The 24,600-nt window shown below is 37.8% G+C and overlaps 1 protein-coding gene across 4 annotated transcripts in view; it reads right to left on the reverse strand.

The window, feature by feature from the left end:
- WRN (WRN RecQ like helicase) overlaps positions 1-24,600 on the reverse strand; it is a 63,298-nt gene that overhangs the window by 10,185 nt on the left and 28,513 nt on the right. For all 4 annotated transcript variants that reach the window (XM_060763797.2, XM_060763795.2, XM_060763796.2 and 1 more), the window contains 16 exons: positions 23,612-23,680; positions 23,105-23,187; positions 21,183-21,289; positions 20,328-20,515; positions 17,815-17,989; positions 17,294-17,475; positions 16,425-16,526; positions 16,032-16,124; positions 13,820-13,961; positions 8,640-8,810; positions 8,467-8,555; positions 7,320-7,392; positions 5,103-5,176; positions 4,591-4,675; positions 4,158-4,270; positions 1,774-1,888 (listed from right to left, as the gene is read on the reverse strand). In XM_060763797.2, coding sequence (XP_060619780.2) covers positions 1,774-1,888; positions 4,158-4,270; positions 4,591-4,675; positions 5,103-5,176; positions 7,320-7,392; positions 8,467-8,555; positions 8,640-8,810; positions 13,820-13,961; positions 16,032-16,124; positions 16,425-16,526; positions 17,294-17,475; positions 17,815-17,989; positions 20,328-20,515; positions 21,183-21,289; positions 23,105-23,187; positions 23,612-23,680 — 1,861 coding nt within the window. The remainder of the gene's footprint in view (positions 1-1,773; positions 1,889-4,157; positions 4,271-4,590; positions 4,676-5,102; positions 5,177-7,319; positions 7,393-8,466; positions 8,556-8,639; positions 8,811-13,819; positions 13,962-16,031; positions 16,125-16,424; positions 16,527-17,293; positions 17,476-17,814; positions 17,990-20,327; positions 20,516-21,182; positions 21,290-23,104; positions 23,188-23,611; positions 23,681-24,600) is intronic.

The following is a 24,600-nucleotide window of genomic DNA, read 5'->3' on the forward strand; positions in this document are numbered from 1 at the left end:
GTCTTACATGACCTGCGGAAAGCTGATAAGTCCCGCAAGGCACGGACTTCAGGTGGCAGAGTATTCCAGAGTGATGGTGCCACTGCTGTAAAGGCTCTGCGTCTGGTTGCTGTCAGACGCAAGGTCTTGACACTGGGAATTTCCAACAAATCTTGATCCTCAGAACGAAGGGATCTCTGGGGTTGGTAGGGGGTGAGGCGGTCCCTCAGGTACATTGGCCCCAGACCATGCAAAGCCTTAAATATTGACAGTGTATTCACACTGTCATTACTTGCAGCAATAGCCGATGTAGTGAAGCAACCAAGTTGGGTGTGTGTGTGTTGAATGCTCTCATTAAGGAGGCCAGACTTGGTGGAGGTGGTTGACAGGGGTAGAGCTGCAGGCTATTGAAGGCTGCTCTGCCCCCTGCTGTGCTCTTTGCTTCAACGTGAGTTAGAAGGCAGGTTTCAACCCCCCCCCCCCGCGAAATTTTCAACCCCCCCCCTGAAAATTTCAACCCCTCCCGAAAATTTTTTCTGGCTACGGCCCTGCTTCTAACAAAGCTACTGTTGCCCACCTTGAAGCTTATTTTAACATTTCAGAATTATATAAAATTAAGAATTTGACTGAGGACATTATAACACAAAGTTCTGAAAACAAGTCCAAAACACCAGGAGTTTGCCCATGCCTGGTTGAGATAGCAACAATTATGTCAGAGACAAACAGTGGGAGCTCCATAGATCCCAAAGTGCAAATTTCACAGAATGGCTCCCAACCATTCAGCTGCAGTATAAGGCAGAAAGCAAAGGCACAATGGACCATTTGTCTTCCCCCAAATGATTGAGCCACAATCAATGGCTCAGACAACGTCCTTCCATGGTGAAGTGTTCAGATTTCACCTGCAGGAAGTCCCTACTTCAAATCCAAAATGTGAATACATCTTCCCCAGCTATGTTTGAGAAAGCTGTGATATCTGAGCCAATTGTACATGTGTCTCTATGTGGGTGCAGGGTATATTAGTTACTCATGTATTTTGTTCCATGGCTCCTCTGGGTAACATTTTCTCTCACACAGTTTCCCTGCTCAGATTCCTTCACAGAGAGGCCTGCTCCCTTTCAACCCTGAGTCTGCAGAAGCAGACGGTGGAGAAAACACTAACATAGCTTATGGAGCTGCCCTCCTTGCCAGAGCTGTTGTTATTGCCATTGCTACTACCCCTGTACTATTACTACATCTACTGAATACTTTTCTGTCCATTGGCCCATTCAAAATTATATATAATGAAATAACCTAAAGTAAGTTGCCGTTACTGGCAAGCTATTTCTGTCACTTCCTGACAAAGTACAGAAAAGGGGGAAACTTGGTGAAATTCAGAGTACACAACATATGGCCAGGGTGATATAGCTCTAAACAACGTGGCTGAGATATCTGAATTGTGGTCTGGTTTGACAGGGGTGCAACCAAATTGTCAAGCCTGAATCCTGTGCTCCAACATGACACCATGTATGGAAGAAAAGTAACTTTCTGAAATCCAGTAGTTGAATTGCCATTTAAAGTACCTCTATAATCAAGGCAAAGCTGCTCTGGCATCAGGAGAAGAATCAGAGTCTGAGAAGCTACTGAAATGTCCTCAGTCTTATTGAACGTTGGTTTACCCAGCTTTTCTAGAGTTGCTGTGATATGTCCCTCCATGAATGCTTAAATTATTCAGATTCTGACACAATGCTCCCACCTTCAGAATGCTAAAATTAAGGGCTGAGGAGGATTACAGCTCTGCATTTAATTACATCTCACCTGTAAGTTATTTGTTTGAGAGAACTCCTTGATCGTTATAAGAAGAGGCTCCAACATGGCAGATTTTGCTTCAGAAACACCATCAATTCTTTTTATAGATTCTACTGTTGTAGGCCTGAGAGGGGAAAAAATGACATTCTGTGATTTAATTACTTTGACTTTCAGTGAGCTAAGGCCATATATATGATTATAATCATTTTAACAAATAACTACACACACATAATGATATTATTATCCCCAGAGCTAAAAATGTAACACATAACTTAAAATTACTTTTGATCCAAGCAGAGGAGGATGTGTAAAACACAACTGAAAACATGTGCTCAGGCTTAATTTGCTTAGGAATGAGGCAAGTAACAGTTTTAGAAGGGCAGAGTCCTCAAAGGAAGTCTCATTTCTAATTGATGAACATCATTTTGTGCTCACTCATGAATGCAAATTCATAATTTTATAACTACCAACAATAACTACATTTGAATGCGTGATTAGATTCCACTGACCGTAAACACACTGCTGACATGGTACAATGATTTAGAGACTGAACAGTGAATCAGACATTTGAACCTCCTTCATCATAAAATTACTTGCCTTGGGCACTCATCCTCAATCTCACATTTGCATTCTGGAAATAATAATACTGCCCTGTGAGGATATTACTATTCTTTTTTCTTTAGTATGATTTTTCACATTTTTTGTCTGAAGAAGTAGCCGGGAGTATTGAAAGCTTGCATGAATGTTTTGTGCACTTTCATTAGGCAATAAAGGCATCAGTCTTTTATGGATTTTATTTTATTTCACATCAATTACTGTCATCTTTTCCTCAATTCCTTCAGAAACTTAATATTCTAAAGCAGAGGTGGTGAAGTGGAGCCTGAAAGATGTGTATGCCTTAAAAGTCGCTTCATTTACATGGAGCATGATGGAGGCTCCTTCTCTGGAGGCTTTTAAATACAGGCTGGATGGCCATCTGTCAGGGGTAAATTGAATGCAATTTTCCTGCTTCTTGACAGGCGGTTGGACTGGATGGCCCACAAGGTCTCTTCCAACTCTATGATTCTATGGGCTTCCAAGGAGCATAATGATGTTAGGTATCAAACCACGCATTCCCCAGCACAATAGTAGATAGGTACTGGTCATTATGAAAATCGAATAGCATATGGAAGGCAACTCTGACAAATATTGACCTTCTAGATGAGTCATAAATGGCATAATCTGAAAAGTGAGATACATCCAGAATAGGGATGCTATTTCTGATGGTCTGTAATTCAAAACTGAAAAGGGCCATATAAAAGGAGAAGACCCAAAGAAAGTGCTTACTGGAAAAACTGAACAGAAGGTGATTAATGCATTCCCTGTATGCAATGGGTACAGACAAAGGTATAATCCAGCCCAAAGCATGCATTCAAACACGTCACTTACCTGAAGAACTATCTAAAGCAGTAATTCTCAACCTGTGGGTCCCCATGGGTTTTGGCCTACAATTCCCAGCCAGTTTACCAGCTGTTAGGATTTCTGGGAGTTGAAGGCCAAAACATTTGGGGACCCACGGGCTGAGAACCACTGATCTAAAGCATAAGAGCTAAGAGATTGGCTATTCGACTGGTATCTGAGTGCCCTCCCCTCTCCATGCAAAAGCACAAGGAAAACACAATTAACTTCTATGTGTAACTCACCATTAGAAATAATTAGGGCATTTAGATAACCATCTATAAGCAAGTCTAGCAAATTCAGCTGTAAAGCACTGCTTACATCGCATCAAAGCTATCACCATTAAGTACATTAGCTTGATTAAAATTAAATGTCAGCTTAATAAAAGCAAACAAAATTGAAACACCACAGAACAATTCCTTTCAGTACACCAAACTTTTGGTGATATTAAAAAAGCAGTTTAATCTGCATCAGTTTGATATTATGCCTTGAGCAGATATGGATTTCAAGGTTTAGAAGGTGAGAACAATAACAGGCTGAAGCTGAGATATTATGACTCATGACAACACTGACGATTGACTTTAGTTGCACTGCACCATTCTAGTTTTAAAATTTTAAGACTGGAGACATATTACAGATAGCTATGAAACAGAAAGTTGGGTGACAATCATCATCATCTGTGTGCATGCACACAATTCCTCTGTTTTACTATTAAATGCTACTGATTAAATGGATTTTCAAGGTTTATTTTTAACTCTGCAGGTTTTTAAACAGAGGCTGCATGACAGAATGGGCTTGGGCTGTGATCTCTTCCTAAACTTGAATTTTATGAAGCATATACATTATAAGCAATAGAAGTCACCTTGTAGCATCTTTCCCTCTCAAAGAAAAAAAATATTCTCCATCCCTTATTTTCTAACATATTTTTAGAATTCAGATTAGATTTTACCATGTACCTTCTCACGGTCATATCAACTAGAACTTTATTTGTTGCTAGTACAGCTGGAGGAATGTCCTTTTCATTGGCTAGTTTCTGCCTGGCTGCCACTAATTTCCCATACAGCGTTGTCTGTTGAAGAAAGACAATTAGATTATTTTCAACTTTGATGCTTTTTTAAAAAGACACTTATGGAAAACCCAACTATGCTGCAACTTTGAAGACAACTGACTTTTCTCTCATGCAAGAGCAAAAATCTCTATAACATACATACATATCATTTAAAAATATAGACATTGTGTATTTTTCTTCTGAAACATTTGTTTTACCTGTACATCAAATACACCCAGATTTTGTTGACTGAAAGACAATTAACAACAATGTCTACTATTTATAATTTCCACAAAGTCAAATGTTGTACCATTTTGGCTTGACATACTAAGTATACTAACCTGCAATTCTTTCTCTCTTAGAGATATTTCAGGTATTGTAGGGCTTGCTGGTGCAAGAGGCAATGGCAACTGCACTGTGGCATTGCTGAAAGATATAGGTGTTTTAATTTTACCAACCAACACATATTCTTCAAATGCAAGGACTAACTCTCCATCTCCTTGAAACCTTTACCAAGAAATGAAGAAACTAAACATCTGGGCCTGAATTCAATTGCCATTCCCAACTAGAATAAATCAATTGAAGAGCAGTGTTGTTTTAATTCTGTGACACAGTGTATCCTACTTGCAGCTGGTATCCCAAACAATGTACTTTAAGAGAAATTGCGTGAATTTGTTCATTTATTTACTCTATTTATACCCTGCCTTTCTCAACTCCATAGGGGACTCAAGGCAGCTTACATATATAGGCAACAATTCAATGCCAAGTAAACATACATATATAAACAGGAAAGAATTAACAGGAAAAGAGATAAAAATACACAAATAGATAAGATATTTTTTGGAAATGTCACCTTTTACTTGAGAGGGTACTTCCTCTGGCAGTATTACTTGCTCCTCGATATGAAAACATTTCATGCAAAGACATCTTCATAAATACAAAATCAAAAAGACAAAACATTAATATACAATCCAAATTTAATTTTAAGTAACTATCAGTAGTAAAATGCTTACTAGTATTTCAAAAGTAGCACAAGAAACTTGGTAGAAGAGTTTCATTAAACCTCATCACAAACAAGCTCTTCGTTTTCAAGAAACATTCAAGACACAGGATTGTGAAACGTTATTTTCAACCCACCATTTCAACAAATTTGAAGACTGAAAGAATATAAGCACTATTTAGAACAGTGGTTCCCCATCTTTTTTTTGACCAGGGGTCACTTTGACCAGGGACCATTTTGACCAGGGGGGACCATTTGCCCAGGGACTACTTTGACTAGAGACCACTCTCCAACATTAGTACCAAAAGGGTTACAAATCGGTTTTGGTCAACTTTAGATTCGGTTTGGGGTGCTGGTTCAGAAAATTGCATTGGGTAGACCACAACAGCTCTATTTTCTGATACAGAACATACCAGAAAGTCCATGGTCAGCGACAGGGAAGAAGTGGGAAGTGGCGCAAAAGGAGCAGAAATACAATACAATACAAATAAATAAATAAATAAGTAAATAAATAAAGAGGAAGGAGGCTTGCGGACCAGATTTTCATCCTCGTGCAACTGGTGGTCCAAGGCCCACAGGTTAAGAACCACTGATTTAGAATCAGGAGCTAATCTTGGGAATACATGTAATCTCTCCACAAATCTCCCAGGATCAGAACTGCTCCATCAAAATGCCTACTGGCATAGGCAATTCTACTTAACTATGGTTTCCAGTGTGAGACATTAATTTATTTATTAGATTAATACCCCACATTTATTTCAGCCTGGGATAGCAATCTGAGCATTGGGGTGCCACTCTGGACTGCAGGGTTCAAATCCTCACTCAAAATGGGCAAGTCACATTCTTTCAGCCTCATAGGAAGAACATCCCCCCTCTGAACAAATGCTGCCAAGAACACCCCATAACAGGATAACTTCGCACTGCCGTAAGTTGCATAAAGGCATGTAACAACAACAATAACAAGTAGTTTCCATTTACAACAACGATAACAACAGTAGCAGTAGTTTCAATTTAGCCAAGTTCTGAATACCAACAATATGTATCAACAAATTGCTTAAATGTTATTAACTTTGGAAGGAAATTTTCTTCCCTGATATTAAGAAAGGAATTGTCTCAAGGCAAGGTTCTGATTTCATACCTCTGGTAAAATTGGAAAAGTCAGAATCATACCTCACTCAGATATATGCTTTAATACCTGAATTTCTCAAAGCGTCAAGCATACTGTTTCATGCGTTATTCATGTGTCTCGCTCATATCTTTCTAGCATTAATACTTCTGCCTTGAAATCATGAACAGTAATCTTGCACAGAAAATTGTCAAGATCCTATATACATTTAGCACAGTGTCAATATAAACCATCATAGTTATACTGGATTCCAGAATTGAGCAACTGATTATGAAATAGGTAGCATGCCAATGGGTTCACTCCTTGGACAATAGCTGGTCATCTTGTTCAATGAGTGATTGGATTAAAGACGAAACACACACATCCTATGAGAAACAACAAGTTCAGGTGCAACTATTTTTATTCTTGGGTAGTGCCTCAACAATGCTGCAGCCAATGCGTCTGCACATGGGCCTATATAAAATCGAATGCAGAAAATTCAGTGCACAAACTCCAAATATCATATCCTACAGACAATATTTTAAATCTGGAAAAGGAAATTAATTTGGGCTAATGCATACTTTGTTGCCATTGAATGTTTGCCATATGTGTTGGAAACTGCCCTGAGTCCCTCCGGGGAGATAGGGCAGGTCTAAAAATAAAATATTACTATTATCATTATTATTGTTATTGTTGCGTGTGTCGGCCCATGCAAAAATTCTCCATGCAACTATTATACAACCAAAAGCAACACAAAAATAGGAGGTGATCAAGTGTGAAAAAACCCAGATATGCTCAGTGGTAGATAGGTAAACCTAACCCTGTTCTTCTATCACACATAGTCTCTATTTTACAGTAGATACATACCCATGCAGCCTGCAATTTATAAATTGAAACAAAACCTCTAGAAGACAAAAAATGCTTTAAAAAAACTGAAGGAGTGTTATTTTTTCAGAAATACAGACCTTTGTTTCTGGCACTGGCTTGGGTAACTCTGCATTATAGAAACTTCCCTTGTCTGAAGATGTTTGCTTATAACTAAAAAGAAGAGGAAAAAAGAATGTTTTAATTACATTCCACTCCTACGGCAAGGCACAAAATATAGCCACATCTTAAAGATGTACTAATATTGAAGAATGCTAAGACTGAGATTTCCAGATTTTGAAGTTTAACACTTATTAGTATTTTGCCTTTTCTGCAAGAAATCCAGAGCAGTATTGTAGGTTTTTCCCCATTTTATCCACTCTACAACTGCAGCTTCCTTCCTGTGACACTACCATCCCTTTTCCCCCACATTATGCATTTCCTCAAGATTAACATTTATGTTACAAAGTCCATTTACAATGCCACTCTTTTGTCATAAAGGCTAAATATATCTAATTATATGCATATGCACAGAAAGGGAGCATATATACTGCCCAGATTTTGTTCTATTATGGCTATTTAAAATGTCTATTTTAGCTCCTTTCAACTGTTTGAAATAATTTTCTAAGCGTTTTCTACCAAAGAATTCTGATAGGAAGAAAGAAAGAAAGAAAGAAAGAAAGAAAGAAAGAAAGAAAGAAAGAAAGGAGGGAGGGAGGACGGACAGAAGAGAGGAGTCAGTTTTGAACATTTAATATCAAAAGAGGCATTACAAGACAACAGGGCCACATTTTACATGTGGATTCTTTCTCCATGTGAGATGTTGAGCTATAGCATAGAAGAGGAAAGTTATTGCCTGACGCAATAAAAATATGTAGAACCTATGGAAGATGTCTCCAGAACAAAATGGCCTACTGAACCCTGATGAAAGCATTAGACCAAGCTATAAAAATAATCAGCTTCTTCTAAATAGCCTTGAAAACTCTAACATATGTAAGTCTCATTTAAACAAATGATAATGTTCTTATATCGCTCCCATTCACTCCACTGAAGTTTATGAGGAAGCTATTCTTGATAGACTGTTAATTAGAAGGAGAAAGCAGATATTCAGATTTAAAAGTGTAAGGATTTGGTACAGAATCATCTCCTGCTTCTTCAATACCAATGATAAATATACAATTTCACATGAACAGCTAAACCAAACCAGAAATGCAAGCTGAATATAACAAGGTAGACATAATTAACCACCTTGGTATCTTTAAATACAAGTCCTCATTCGATGGAAGCAGAAGTTTGGGGCTTGAATTTTCTTTAGCTCTACAAAGCCAGCCTTTCCCCTAAAAGATCCAAAACAAACAACTTAATAAAGCAATTCCAAACATTTTTTCTGACAGAACACAATTCTTAGGTCACAAATTTACCTTTGCAGTAAGTGTGCATATTGTTGAAAATTTATTTCTACCAGAAACCTCCGTAAGAAAGCCCTCCAAGACAAGAGAGCGGCCCAATGCCTTCCACAGGTGCTCTGGCCAGTCCTTACCGCTGCCAAAGAGTGCGTGAGTTCGGTATCTATCTGGGATACGTTGAGAATTCTGCAATTAAACAAAAATGAAAAAGGCACAAATGTAATTCTTCAAAATGTAAAACAAAACCAGAGTTGTGAAAAACAAACTTTATTCCCTGTTCTTGCTTGATATGACCACTTCAAAAATTGTAGGCTGAATTCCAGTGTCTCCCTAGTGGACATCCATCATTGCAACAGAAGGAGATTTTCAGTCTTCCCAAGCAAATTTAGAGTGTTCACTGAAGACCATACAGGGCATTGTCCCCTTCCCACTCTGGCAGAAGCATTTCTATCAGCAAAACAGAGGTATATCCTGCCCACATCCTTTTGAGGAGGTGTGAACCATGTAAAGCCAGATGCTGCCAGTATGACTGTTTTGGACTGACTTGTTTAGTGCATAATCATTACACAGTACTGGACGGTTTGGGTCCTCCCAATCTTCATGACTGCATCTTCCCCTATGAACCAGTGTGGGCTCTAAATCCACTGGGGAGGCCCTCCTCTTGCTCCCACCACCATCACAAGCATGATTGGTGGGGACAAGGGAAAGGACCTTCTCGGTGGTAACCCCCCCCCCCCCGCTTTGAAACTCCCCCACACTGTCCTGCTTTCACAGGGATTTGAAAATCTGGATGTTTCCACTACCATTTGAGAACGGCTAGTCCCTAGTTATAAATGCCCAGTCAGTAGGTTACCTGATATTTCGTTCTCTGCACTTCATCTAATACCCCGGCCCTATGCTACGCTGTTTTGCACTATCCTATGCCCGGCCCTTTTTATTGCCTGGTCATGTCCATTGTATTACTGGTTTTGTTGGGCATAGTTTTGAGTTTCAATGTTACTGTTTTATATTCTTATGTTTTATTTAATTGTATTTTTATCCTGATTTTTATATTTTACTATGCTCCTAATTTAATTGTGTTTTTGTTTAATGGATTGCTTTGTATTTATGTTTTGTGGGCATTTTGACCCATATGTAAGCCGCCCCAAGTTCCTTTGGGAAGAAAGTTGTTGTTGTTATTATTATTATTATTATTATTACATCCAGCTGAAAAGCCGGAATTTAGAAAACAAAGAAATCAACAGCCACGTGTTAGAAAGTGTGTCCCCCACATCTCCAGGTGTTGAACTGCAATGCCCAACACCCCTACTTGAAAAAAGCAACAGTGAAGAATGCAGAGAATTAAACATCAACAGAAGGACAGCGTAATGCCCATCTCTCCTCTATATCCTCTTCTGAGGTTGAGAAGACCAGTATATAAAACGTCTAAATAAATAAATAATAAATTTGCCACCTCTAACATAGGCAACGAGGATCCCTCAACTCCCTGAGTATTCAATGAGGTCTGCATAAAGAAGTGGACATGCCAAAACTCATTTTCCACTCAATGCTGCAAGTTTTTTTAAATCATTTTTATTGAATCGATTTTGTAAAAATACATAAAAATTCGGGGGCAAGACAATAATGGGGGAAGGGGGCTCCTGGGAAATGGGAAGAGGAAATAGAGCAAAACAAAAATGGGGGGGGTTGTGTGTGTGTGTGTGTGTATATATATATATATACACACACATACACAGACAGACACACACACACATGTATATATGAGATAGATAGATAGATAGATAGATAGATAGATAGATAGATAGATAGATAGATATCGAATCTGATGGATCGAGCTGGAGGGAAAAGAGAGAGGGTAACACAAAAGGTTGCGGGTTGGGGGATCATTGTCTTCCTGTCCATTCTACAGGGAGTTCATTTCATCTTTCCCTATTTTGTCTTTTTATTTGCGTCATCAAACTCTCACAGTTTTAACCTGATTTTCTTCTCTCTAATCTTTCTCATAAACTACTCTAACGCTGCAAGAAGTTCACCACCCGATCAAAGAACATTTTGGAAGGAAAGAGACACCAAGTGGATTCAATTCATCACAAGCATGACTTGTGATGAGTTTATTTTGTGTTTAGCTTCTGATTCAGCTTTTTATTGAGCTTTTCTCCTATAGCACTATTTTATTTTATTTTTATTGTTACCACATTATAAGTGATAACAATAAAATATAATTATAAATTATAAGTGATTGCGTCCCTCAGGGGAGAAAAGCAGTATATAAATTAAGCAAATAATAAATATATAAATTCGTTTATTTGTGAATCACTCTGGGAACTTTTCAATGTGGGGAAGGAGGTCAATCACTTAAATAAATAATCTGAATATTTAATATTATAGAAATGTATACGCATACAAATGAAATGTGGCAAGTATCAAAAAGTGCCTGTATACTTTAGAAGGCATAATTTAAAGTATTGTATCTTTCTAAGTCTTAATACGGGTAGTATAAGATTTCAAAGCAACTTCTTAATTTGAAGATTCCCAAAAGGGTCTGTTGTTCACCACTGAATATTGTCTCAAATTTCAAATAACAGGTGAAATCTGATCTCTCTTGTGGCCCAGCCGAAGTCTGTCTAGAAATACACCTGTGCTTCTTTGTTATGAAAACTGTCTGCCAAGTTGAACAAAACTGAGGGTATTACCATTCTTCACAAACAATAACTAAATTGTATTTAAAGATAAATTTTATATTTAGTAAATATATTTCTAATCATATTATGCTTTTCAAACCAAACTAAAAATTGCCTGTCAGTTGAACTAAACTGTGCTGCTAGAACTGTTTCGTTAAAATAATTTTCAGTTATATATTAGTTATTTTTCAGTTACAATGAATGAAGAGAAGCAGATCCTACAAGAATTTTGATGAAAACAAGTTTTCTTGAACTAGACCATCACACTGACAACACAAACTAATAAAGAGCAAAACAATACAAAATTAATTAAACTACTCATAAAAGGAACATTATAACACTCTACTTAAAGCTTCTTAACGATTATTTAGTTGCAGCCTCCATTTATACACAAATGTACAAGGTTGTTCCTCTATAATGGCGCCACATCTGCCCTTTTGTGTGCCTGAGTGGGAAAACTGCAGGGGCAGCTGGCTCCCTGAAGCGGCATTCATGCTTTTCCCTCTCTGTGGAATAAGCCACATCTTATCAAAATCTAAAGTTTTGATCCAAAAATCTGCTCTTGACTTATACATGAGGTTGACTGATACATGCATATATATATATATATATAGAGAGAGAGAGAGAGAGAATATTCAATAACCCATAAAATAATCTGTTTTAAAACAAAATCTGAATGCAATGAACGATTAACTCAAGCAGCCTCGCAATGGACATGAGAAATTTTATGCTGCCTGAGAAGGCTGATGTGGAAGAGACATGGTCTTTGGATGCACAAAGAAAGGGCTTATTCCCAAAGTAGGCTAATACTTTATGGCCAAGTAATATGTGTTTGGTCTTCTTCAGAGACTATTTATACCTTCTGAGAGGCTGCCCAAGGAGCAGCTCTTGTCCTCTGCTCATGGAGAGGGATATCGATCTGCTTGGAACAAAGGTTGGCTACTACTGCTGGAGCTCCTCCCTGAGAGGCAACGAAGGTTCCTGCTTCTGTGGTTCTCCTGTGAAGGGTAGGGCTAAGGACACATATGTCTGCAGAGGTTGGGGAACATCAGGATCATTCGTTCCCTCATTAGTCTGACACTGCCTTCAACACGATTGGAAATTACACCAGCCCAGGAGTTAATGTTCTTCATGCCTTCTTACTGAAAACTGGAAACAGTGGCTTTCACTTCTCCTAGTCTCCTATGCTGGCACCATGGAAGCTTGGCAGGACTTAGGGAGTAGTAGCAGCAGCTGCATTATTTCATATCCTACTGCCTCATGCCAGTTGGAGTATCCTTTAAACATGCATATACACTTGACCTTAAACATATCAAGTTCAAGTTTACATCCCTATAAATAGGGATACAAATGTGATTTCTAAGGACAACCTACATAACATGTATCAAACCCAAGCCCATGGGCCGAATCCAGCCCACCATGTCATTTGATGTGGCCCTGCAGAGGCTGGACTACAACTCATGTATTCCATATTATTAGACATCATGACTAGAGCTGATGGGAGTTGGGATACAGCCACACTCGGAAGGCCACTGTTTCTTTTGTTAAGTCAAGAAAGTGGGGTTTGAATTTAGATACAAGACTTGTAGATGTGTCTTACTTTTAAATTCCTTTAAGCTTTCCTCAACCTCAGAGCCACAAGCGCTGTATCCCCAGTCCATAATAAAAAGTGATGAGAGTTGTCATTCAATAACATCTGGGGACCCACACTGGGAAATACTTAAAGAGCATTTACCACTATGTCAAAAATATAAATTGTTGGCCCTCTTTACCCACAGATTTTCCATCCATGAATTCAATGGCTCCTTTAAGGCAACCATGTAGACTTCAATGAAAATGAATCTGACGCCCCTGCACTGCCTCATACATTTACTTCTTGCTATACATAGCATGAATGGTTTAGATTGGCAAGCAAAACTAAATTTCTGCTTTTCACATTAAGGAGGAATTCTTCTCTGTGTGGTTAAGAACAAAACCTTCCTTCCGAAGAACTCTGGGAACTAAATTTCTAGTCAGTAATTTTGCTTACTGTCCATATGTGTTACACAAATTCTTCAGTTTGCACGAACAAACCTGTGCAAATTCCATTATGTGATTCAAAATGCATGTGGGCAGCAAAGCCAGAGGTTTTGTATTCTGCTTGTGGGCAATAAAAGAGCTTTATTTAGATGTGAATAGGTATATTTTAATTGCTATGGCAACCTTTTAACTATGCATGTGGGTTCAGAAAATATATGGATCAAAATGTTGGAGGCTCAAGTTTTTAAACTACTTGCATTATGTAAATAATCAATGAATTGTGAAAAATCAATCCACGGTATTACTGTGCATTATTACAAACGTTCAAATCATAGTTACAAATATTTATCACGTACATAGTCAGCAAAACAAAGCTTGTTCTTCCTTTTATTTAGGATAAACAGCACAAAACATCAGAAGTTACCGGACTCAATCCCCAACTCCCCTTAGCATTTTTACCTTATTCTTAGTAAGGCTGATAACAAGAATACTTACAGAACCCCTGAGAAACAATACTGGAACACCCATGCCAAATCTTTCATTTAAGACACATACTGCAGACATCAATTTGTATGCTTGCTGACCAAAATCTTCAGAGCAGTCTTCTTTTTCAACTGTACAAATACTCTGACTATGTCTAAAAAATAAAAACAGAATAAAATATATAAAATATTTACAATAAATGAAGTGAACATTACTAAAAGAAGGACATTGGAAAAATTTCTGAAAGGCTGGAAACCTTTTGTTCACTTTTGCACAAGGAAGAGAAGTACTTGCCAATTTTGAGTTTTGAAGAATAATACATTGTTTTCTTTTGGCCAGAATAGATTGGAGGTCATTTACATTTTATTTTTTTTAATTTTGTTTTCTTGCCATTTTTGTGTTCATGCTCTATATTTTTTCTTGAGCTACTTTTTTGACCTTTAATGTAACTTTTTAAACGTTTTAAATAAATGTGCTTATGTATACATTTGTATTTCATGTTACACATACACTCCACATTCTATTAATATTTTAGCACTCTCAAGAGATATAAATATATAAATAAATCATAGGAGAACCCAAGCTAAGGCTTACATTCCAATGACTAGAATTACCAGCAGCAGAAAGAAGAGTAATTCTTCATCTCAATGATACAGATCTATGTAGTACACCTCAGTTGAGAGGAAATAAATTCTTCCATTTTCCTCAACACACTTTTCCTGTCTCATAGCAATGGCTGAAACTGAACTGCAGAACTATTAAATCTATCTCTTTTTGAGATGAAATCGTTTATATGGAACAATACTCTTTTCATCATCTTTTCCTTCTGAACAGGGACAGCTTTGCTACATATTTCTAACTTACAAGTTAGCCTACTCTGATGCCTAGTACATATGTATCTCTTGCTTGAAAATATGGAAGTTTCTATTAGTTATACATTTCACAATTTAATAGAAATGTATTATTTTGCTTATTGATTCACTGACAGTCATTGTCACATCCTGCGGCAGGATATTGTACATTGTGCACAGCACTTTCTGTTCATCCTGCCAATCCATCTCACTGGTTGATCCAGAAATCCAGTATTGTAAGAGATTACATGTAACTCTTTCTCAGATCCATACAAAATTGAGGGCTTATAGCCTGAGACTAGACAACCTTGAGCCTCCAGGTATTGTTGGACTGTACACCTATAATCCCTAGCCATCTTAGATAATGGCAAGGGATTACAGGACCATAAAACTTGACAGTCCAAGGAATCAAACAGGCACACACTGCACAGAATGCACGAATGCGAGCTACAGAATTCTCAGTAAGTAGGTGTCACATTTGAAGATGTCTAACATTTTTCAGTTCAAGCACATCAAGGTAGTCTCAGGATACACACAGTGTATTTTCCCTAAACTAAATGCTTCCCAAATATTTAGTCTTTCTCTACATCAGTAGTTCCCAACCTGCGGTCCGTGGACCAATGGTCCCCAAGAACGAAAATATGGTCCGCGGCCTCACCATTACTACACTGTTTCCTCAAAACCACACAGCAACGAGAGTCACTGCTCTCACAAAACCCTCTTATACTGCCGAGGCTGACTACCCACAAAAGATTACTACTGCTACATCAGCAATAGATTATTAAATGTGGTTTTCTGTGGACGAACAGATGGCAACTACCTGACAGATGGATCAGTGCTATAGAATCAAGGGAGTTGTGGTTTAGTGAGACACCAAAACTATTTGGCTGAGAAGGCTAATGTGTTTGCAAAACTACAATTCCCAGGATTCCACAGCATTGAGCCATGGTAGTGTAAGAGATGTTAAACTGCATTAATTCTACAATATAGATGCATCTTTAAATTAGATCACAGAGAAGTCCAAATTCCTATTTAGCCTTAAAGCTCATTTAATAACTCTGTGCAAGTTATTGTCTCTTAACCTAATCTTCCTCGAAGGTATTGTGAGAATAAAAAGGCTAACTACAACTATAGCACACTGTACATGGTGTTTACATATGTAAACATGTAAAACTGATAGTAAAACTAAACTTGCATTCTGTGAATTATTTTTAATAGTAAATAACCGAGCAGCATGCCGTACCAATGAAACATACTATCAAGCTTTTGAGAATACTTAATTAGCAGAAAGACATTAGAGCTGAATTGTCCCTGAACATGTAAGTCACGGAAAGACAGTTCCAAACCTCTAATCTTTCAGGAGGAACATTTACCTGGATCTGCAATTATCACAACATTTTTCTGTTCCCATGATGCCGGATGAGGCCTTTCGGAGTTGTTTGTCTTCAAAATGAGACAAAATGATTCTGCCCAAGAGAACATTGGGAATTGAATAAAAGAACAAGAATTCACATGTTAAATTCATTGAAGAAAACAATGAGCTGAAATTATCACCATTAAATGATTCCCTGGGGAGTTAATTATTTTGGCTTTGAATCATCTTGAGACAGGTACATATTTTTTTCAAAGTATGAAATTAACAGCACAAATACAAAAATGTATTAGAACCTCAAGTAGCATTTTTCAAAACATTGGAAAACACTCATTTTGGTGTGCTGACAGCACCTGTTTGTTGGCAGCTAAAATATGTACAATATAACACTTACTTTCGCCTACAGCTATTCAAGTTGAGGTATTTCTCAATCTTTGCCATCATCTTCAGCTTGTACAGGCGAAATCTCTCACTACGTATCACACTAAGCAGGTGTCTTAAACAAGAGGAGAAGAGAATGAGCTGAAATATTGGTAATTCACCAATATCTACCTCCCTGTCCCTTTTCAAAAGAATATAAAACATCTGGAATTGGCATAATGAACAACACAAAAATGTACACCATATGTACACCATACATTTGCCACAGCTATTCATGTAGCAAATAAATGTTTAGAAATGAACAACAAAATATCAAATTGTCACTTATATAGCACCATTAAGCCTGGCAATGCTTCATAACTTTCAATAGAGATTCAATTGACCTAAAACAAACATAAATGCTATTTAGCAGCCAGGATAAGCTCTTTGACCCTGCCTCCATTATTATACCCTTTGTACCCATTTCCACAGCCTACCACTATTCTGCCTCTATTCTGCCTTGGTCAGACCACATCTGGAATATTGTGACCAATTCTGGACACCACAACTGAATGAGAACAACTGTAATGAGAACATGATTCAAGCTGTATCAGCCCCCTGTTTGATTTAGAGCCCTGCAAAGACCAGGTCCTGAAGAACATAGTGAGTTTACATGAGTAAATAATGCTTCCTCTTGCAGATACTAATCCTGTAATATATGAAGAGTTGTGGGTGCAGTCAATGAAGGCAAAATGACTAGAAAGTTCATTCTAATCCCCTCTATCACCCACCACTGAAACTGGACGTCGGAAGACAAGAGAGAGGGGAGTGGAGAGCATATCTAAGTTCTTCATGTATGTTATGTCCACAGTCCCACTAATATGACAGGACAGTGCTCTTTACCTATTGAAACTGAGATCAGCTGGGGTCCATAACACATGGCAAGAGGCAGGAAGTCCATCGCGGCCAGCCCTTCCAATTTCCTGATAGTATGATTCCATTTCCTTTGGAGCTCCATAATGAATAACTGTTCGAATATCTGCCTTATTGATGCCCATTCCAAAGGCTACAGTAGCTACAATACACTGGAAAACAAGCAGAATAGCCAAACATCACTGTTGAGTCCATGCTAAAAAGAATGTGCATATAGTTTTTATGCTATACACCAGGCTATAGTACAGACAGCACAGGTCATAGTTTTAATTTGTACCTTTCCTACTGCTCATTGAATTTAAAGTACTCAAAGGGAATGAAGTCAAACAGAAAAAAGCTGTCATACTTGGATTGATCCTGGAATTCTGTGCCATAAAAATCATCTGAAACCACCAACAATGGACATGTTCACTCTTCATTTATTTATTGTTTTTGTTATGCTACCTAAGCATATACCTTTAAAATAACACTCAATGGCGTTTCTATCATACCTGAATTTCATCTCTCATGAACCTATGATGAATGTTTCGCCTTTCCTTGATTCCCATGCCAGCATGGTATGTTCCACAAGCAAGGTTTAATTTCATCAGTTCTGCAGATACTTGTTCAGTGATCTTCCTTGATGGGCAATACACAATAGTGGGGCCTTCAAATTCATAGCTAGATCTAAGATATAAAATCAGTAGAAAACTGATGTGTGGAAAGCTAGATTGCCATTAACACAAATAAAGTACATTGCTCCAGAACCCCAGTAGCTAAGGAATCCATGAAGTGCAAGTGCCTTGCACAGTGATGATTCTGGAGATGAAATGGCCTGTAGTTCTATATTCTTCTGCCTTTCCCAAGTTCTGGTAGAGGTAGAGAAGAGAAGGGGTCTACATTGTTAATTGCAGCAATAATACGTTTCATGCTTATGTCTATGTTTGATGTTTTTATAGTTTTAACGGTTTTTATCTACAGTTATATGTTATTGTTTTAGATATGTGAGGCATTGAATATGCCATTTATTATGTTGTAAACCGCTTTGAGTCCCCCACAGGGGTGAGAAAAGCGGTATAGAAATGTAGTTAATAATAAATAATAATAATAATAGCTGCATGGTGCTTTAGGGTAAATTACATCTGAGACTCTACCCTTAGTTGCACCATTCTGTATCCCTGATCAGAAAGGCCCTAGGGCCAAAGAGGGTTCCCCTTGTTAATTTTTTTACTATAGTTTTCTTTCATTAACATTGATGTTCTTTATCTAAGACTGTATTTCAATAAAGGCAGGAAAATACCAGTATACTGGGACAGACACCACTATCTCAAAAAAACAAAACAAAACAAAAACCCCTCACACATTTTACTCATCATACAGTGGATTAGCTCTTATCATTACCCCATTGGCCCCCTAACATATCATTCAGGTACATGGCTCTGAGATGCTCACAGAAGCCCAGGTAGTAATGGTGACCAAGGGCTTCCTTGACCCATAATTCCACTTGATGAGAAACCCACACCAGTTGTAGGAGATGACAACTCCTAGACTACTTTATACTGGGGAAAAATAAAGTTTTGCTTCCAAAAGCAAACTGGCAAAAGGACACTAAACCAGCAAATTGTCATCTACGCAGACTTAATTTTCTCTTTTGGGCACAATTCAAGGCACTGTTTTTAACCTACAGGACTGCCAATATCCTACATATTAAAAAGACCAGCCTTGAAAACTTCCTTTTCCCAACTTCCTTCTCTCTGAGATGAATGAAGTGGGCTCTCTAAATGCTATTGTTAAACACAGAAACATCTAGAATTCACAGAGGCATTTTCAATGGGTATGTTACAGTTCAGGAACTCTCATTCAGCAAAATCCAAAATGGGGTAGATTGCCAAAATATTTTAAGCCATTTCAAGCACTGGCATAAATAAATAGACCAGACCTTTTAGGACAGTGGTTCTCAACCTGGGGTCCCCAGATGTTTTTGGCCTACAACTCCCAGAAATCTTAGACAGTTTACCAACTGTTAGGATTTCTGGGAGTTGAAGGCCAAAAACATCTGGGGAACCCAAGTTGAGAACCACTATTTTAGGATGTTCTAAACATAATTGATTTAAGAATACTTTAAAAAAATGAATACTCATGATCTGACAAGAGCTATGGGTAAGGTGACTCTAACTCCACCCATGCAGCCCTGGTAACTCCACTGCTGACATGAGACCCAGAAGGATTTGCAGGGGAAATAAAACCATGGCAGCAGCTGATGCTTTGTTTTAAAGTGCCCAGTAACACAGTTTCTGTTAACATTTTTTGGGGTGTGTGCCACGAGCAACTTGAGAAACTGCAAGTCGCTTCTGGTGTGAGAGAATTGGTCAGTAGTCCTGCCGGCACAAGGATTTAAGCCAGGGGTCCTCAAACTAAGGCTCGGGGGCCAGATATGGCCCTCCAAGGTAATTTACCCGGCCCTCACTCAGGGTCAGCCTAAGTCTGAAACGACTTGAAAGCACACAACAACAACAACAACAATCCTATCTACTCAGCCAAAAGCAGGCCCACACTTCCCATTGAAATACTAATAAGTTTATATTTGTTAAAATTGTTCTTCATTTTAATTATTGTATTGTTTTAAAGTGTTATTTGCACTACAAATAAGTTACGTGCAGTGTGCATAGGAATTCATTCATGTTTTTTTTCTAATTATAATCCGTCCCTCCAACAGTTTGAGGGACTGTGACCTGGTAAATAATAAGCGTCGTTGCACCGACAGGCAGTTTCAATATTCCCAGACCAGGTGCTATTGCAAATTACGTACTTCTGCACACACATCCCACAACCTAGCTGCTGTCACTGGCATTCCTTCTGTGAGGTCCCAAATATAATCCTAATCTAGACATAAAATTATCACTGGTTAGCCTCCCCAGAATCTTCCAGGTGAATTAGATTTAAAATTAATTTTAAAAAATATTCCTAAACATTTATTTCAAGAGCAAATCTTGGAACAAAGAATGTGTAGGTAAAATACACTCACGTGTCTTTTTTAATAAGGAACTGCTTTAAGTCTCGGATAATATTTCCAGTTTTTCGTCCAACTTCCAAGTACAGATTAGGCCGGTCAAAACTAGTACATGTGATCTGAGGATTTTTTAGGTTCAGACAGTCTACGATGTCATTTCTGATGGAGGGACTTGCTGTTGCGGTCAAGGCCATAATAGGAACCTGAAGAGAAAATGGGGTGAATCCCAGTGGGTAATAAGAGAATGGGAAAGCAAAGGATATCCACAAACACACATACAATCAGAAAAATCAATTCTTAGTCAGAGTTACAGAAGAGCGGCTAATAAATTGCCTTTAATTTGATTACAGAAACTGCAATGCAACTGCACTCACATATACCATGTATACTCATGTATAAGATGAACTTGTGTACAAGTTGAGGGGAGATTTTGGAGCCAAAATTGTGAATTTTGCCATGGTTTTTGGATAAGTCAGGGTAAGACTTAAGGGCATGTAACAAACATTTTTTCTTCCTTTTAAACATGCATCAAGCCAAGCATATGTAAGAGCTAAAGATGATAAGAGGATCAGTTTATGTGAGAGGTTACAACTGGCCAGTAAACCAGACTTGGAAACCATTATTTGTTGGGTTTTTGTTTATTATAGCACTTGTTTCTTTTTTTAGAGGTCCCTGCATTACAAAAACCAAGCTGATCAAATCCCAAGCAATTTGAAATCAAGATTTTTACATAACCCTAAAGTTCTGTGTTTAACATATGCTATGGCTTGGCATCGTGTCTAACTTTTATTTGATTACTTTCATTACATTTTGGCAGGGTCATATTTCAAAGGGTTAAATCCTTAACAATGCTGCAGTGATGACACTAACCTTGGGAAGGGTTTTCTTTAATGATCCCAAACATCTGAAAGAATTCCTGAAATCATGCCCCCATTCAGAAATGCAGTGAGCTTCATCAATAGCTATCAACGTGATACCTATAAGAAATAAAATTAACCCAGATGGTTGCACAGCCTTTATGACACAGATATTTCAGGCTTGTAGATGAGAGAATTCAAAGATAATCACATTCCATATTTCATGAGTTCTCACTTGATGTTTGAAAATCACTTGTCCCAGAAACAGCTGCATAATTTTCTAAGAATATCATTCACTAATATTATACAACTCACAAGATGTAGTTTATAATTCTGAATTCAAAATGCCATAAAGACTCAATACTGACAGAACCCTATAAAGACAGCACAATCTTTCTGCACATACTTATCAGGAACACAAATCACTTTGGGCCTGGGGAGAAGCATATTTAACCAGGCAGATATTTTGAATTACAAGTCTCACAACCTCATTATTGGCTGTACATGAGGTGAGATGGACAAAAACTGCAGGCCAAAGTGTCTGGAGAGCCAAAGTTTAGAGCATTATGAATAATTTATAAAAGACAGAAAGAACTAACACTTATGTAGCTAAAGGATGGGAGAAACAAATTCTGTGGATGATTTTTGTCTGCCTTTCTCCTTCTCTTGTTCAAAAAATGAAACCTGCTGCTATACGGCTTAATTCAATTTTCTTTGTTGTAGCTCGAAGTAAGGCTGCCGTAGTTTATCCTAATTACATTTATGAAACCTTACGTTATGTGTTATGAGTATGTCAAAATTCTGTAGGAATGAATGCAGACTGCCAGAGGATGTGATCGTGGGAACCTAATTACAATCTCTAAGATTTTACATTTTTATTTTAAATCCTTTTTTCGCTGTGTGTCTGTTGCTAACATAAATATCAAGTCATGTGTTATGCTGAGAATATCTGGAGAAATCTTTGAAGGCAGAGGGTTTTTATTAATGAGATTCAAAGTGATGTTGTAGCTGTCATGAATAGACCCCCATACTTCTCTACGTCTAGCAGGGGGAAAAAAACAATTATGACCCCCCCCCCCCCCCCATATCTGCAGGAAGTATCCCTTGGTTGATACTTGAAACCATTGGTAATAGCAACTGCTGTATTTTTACTATATTTGGATTCGAAGCATACTATAGAATCACACTGCAGGACCTAAAGAGGCCCATAAACACTTCCGCTGGGAGGGGAGAATATCATCCAGGGTATCATAAATACCAAATTTGTAAAAGAGTGGGGGGAGACATACTGCACATAAAACAAAAGAAACAATGCAGATTTTTCTAATTGATACGAACACATTGTAGAATTCAGAACTACTTGTCAAAGATTTGGGATTACAATACTTTCCATCAATCATTTATATTGTTGAGACACAAATGTACAAAAAAACTGGCTTTAGTTTTACTCATCTGGCAGAGAGCTAGATCATTGTTCTCAATATGTGGATCCCCAGATGTTTTGGCCTTCAACTCCCAGAAATCCTAACAGCTGGTAAACTGGTTGGGATTTCTGAGAGTTCTAGGCCAAAACACCTGGAGACCCACAGGTTGAGAACCACTGAGCTAGCTTTACACTCTGATTTTAAAGTTCCATTCATTATTTGGATGAACAAGAAAAAAAAAAACACAGAAAGGTGAATATGTCTTCTTCTGAGCCTACCAAAACTCTGCAGAATTCAAGACGCAGAGAGAAGTCTATTGTGTTTAATGCTGCATTGAACATAATATTGTACTGATCTTCTACACTGCCTCTTCCCAATTGTTTTCCAACAATTTCCAAAACAACCATAGAAACACAAAGCACAACCAAAGCACATTCAAAAAATTACATTCCACTTCAAAGCCTCTCACCCTTTCTGAAATGTTTTCGTGCTATCAACTATCCCTGCTTACCAATTGTTCGGTCAAGTTCCTCAAGCCATGGCAAATTCCCCGAACAGAATTCTGGGGTTATGTAGACAACTCTATAGTGGCCCCTATGAAAAATGGGGAAAGGTAGCATTACCACCTGTCAGAAGGAATTCAAATTCATACAATGTAAACTTGAAATTAATTTTTAGACATTGAGCACTAATGTGCAAATACGCATAATGGTTTGAGGCCAAATTCCATTCCACCTTCCTGGCCTCAAAACAGTTCCAAGCATGGCAATCTTATCACTGTGCAGCAAAACCGGTTCTTCTCAAACTGGTTCCACACTGCATTATAATGCCAGTGTAGATGTGCCATATATGGTCAAAAGGACCTTCGGAGTACAATTCTATTTTTGCCTTCTCAGCTGCAAACACTAAGGACTTCAGCTAGATTTTCCCTAGGTAAGTGTGTTCAAAACTGCAGACTTGGAAACCAAAAATAGATGTTTACTTGTTTTAAAGAGAGAAAGTAAGGAATATAGCTTACGCTTTGATATCCCCTCTGAGGTTTTTTGATTGTGCTGACCCAAGTAAGCAAGCCTGAATTCCTGACATCCTGCAAAAAAAAAAAAAGCCAACAATTTGTTTTTTTATTTAACATGTCAGAAACAAGTTGAGGGTACAGAGTTAAAATGCATTTAAAACACAAAGTTTTTTTAAAAAAGAAGAAATAAAAAAATCATAAACAAAGTTTAGTTGAAAAATGCAGATAAGAGCATTGTTCCTTTAACATGACTTTCAGTCATGAAATTCACAGTAAAAAGAAATTATAATAGACTCTGTTAACTGGAATCCAAGCAACCAGAACTCAAGCAACCAGCAAAAAATTGAAGAAATACTTTAAATAAAATACATATATAATACAGTAAAACTATGTCACATTAGGTTTGTTTTATTTGTCTTAATATTCTTTTAATTATTGTATTTCAATATTAACATCAAATCAATACAGAGTTTACGGTATGGTACAGTATCGGTATAGTATTAGGCCTATTTTAATGGTAACTTCCGTTCTTCCTCTTTTCACCCCAGCTACCAGAAACTACCTTTATTCAATATCTACCCATGATCATGGATGCCGGGGAACTCTGTCTATTGTACATATGTTATCGGAGGGTGGGAGGTGAGCTGATACATTCCCTTGCACATCATTTTAAGAAGTGTATTTCTTGGGAACATTCAAAAGCTCTCCGCAATTTGGGTGGAGGCCTCTGCCCTTCAAATCTATCCCCACAACAATAAGATGTTCTATTTATTAATTTTCTTCTCATCTCCTTCAAGTAACTTTGGAAATGCTGGAACATTTTTACCACTGGGGAAAAAGGGAGCTTCTCTTAGAGAAAGTGCAGCATAAGTTATACTTCAGGAAAATCCCCATGTACAAATTGCTTTATAACAAGTACACTCACTTTATTTTCCATAGGTCCATGTTCAAGCAAAATATGAGATGCTACTGTATATGTGTATAATGTATAT

Source organism: Anolis sagrei, chromosome 2 (assembly GCF_037176765.1).
Source record: "Anolis sagrei isolate rAnoSag1 chromosome 2, rAnoSag1.mat, whole genome shotgun sequence".
Lineage (NCBI taxonomy): Eukaryota > Metazoa > Chordata > Lepidosauria > Squamata > Dactyloidae > Anolis > Anolis sagrei.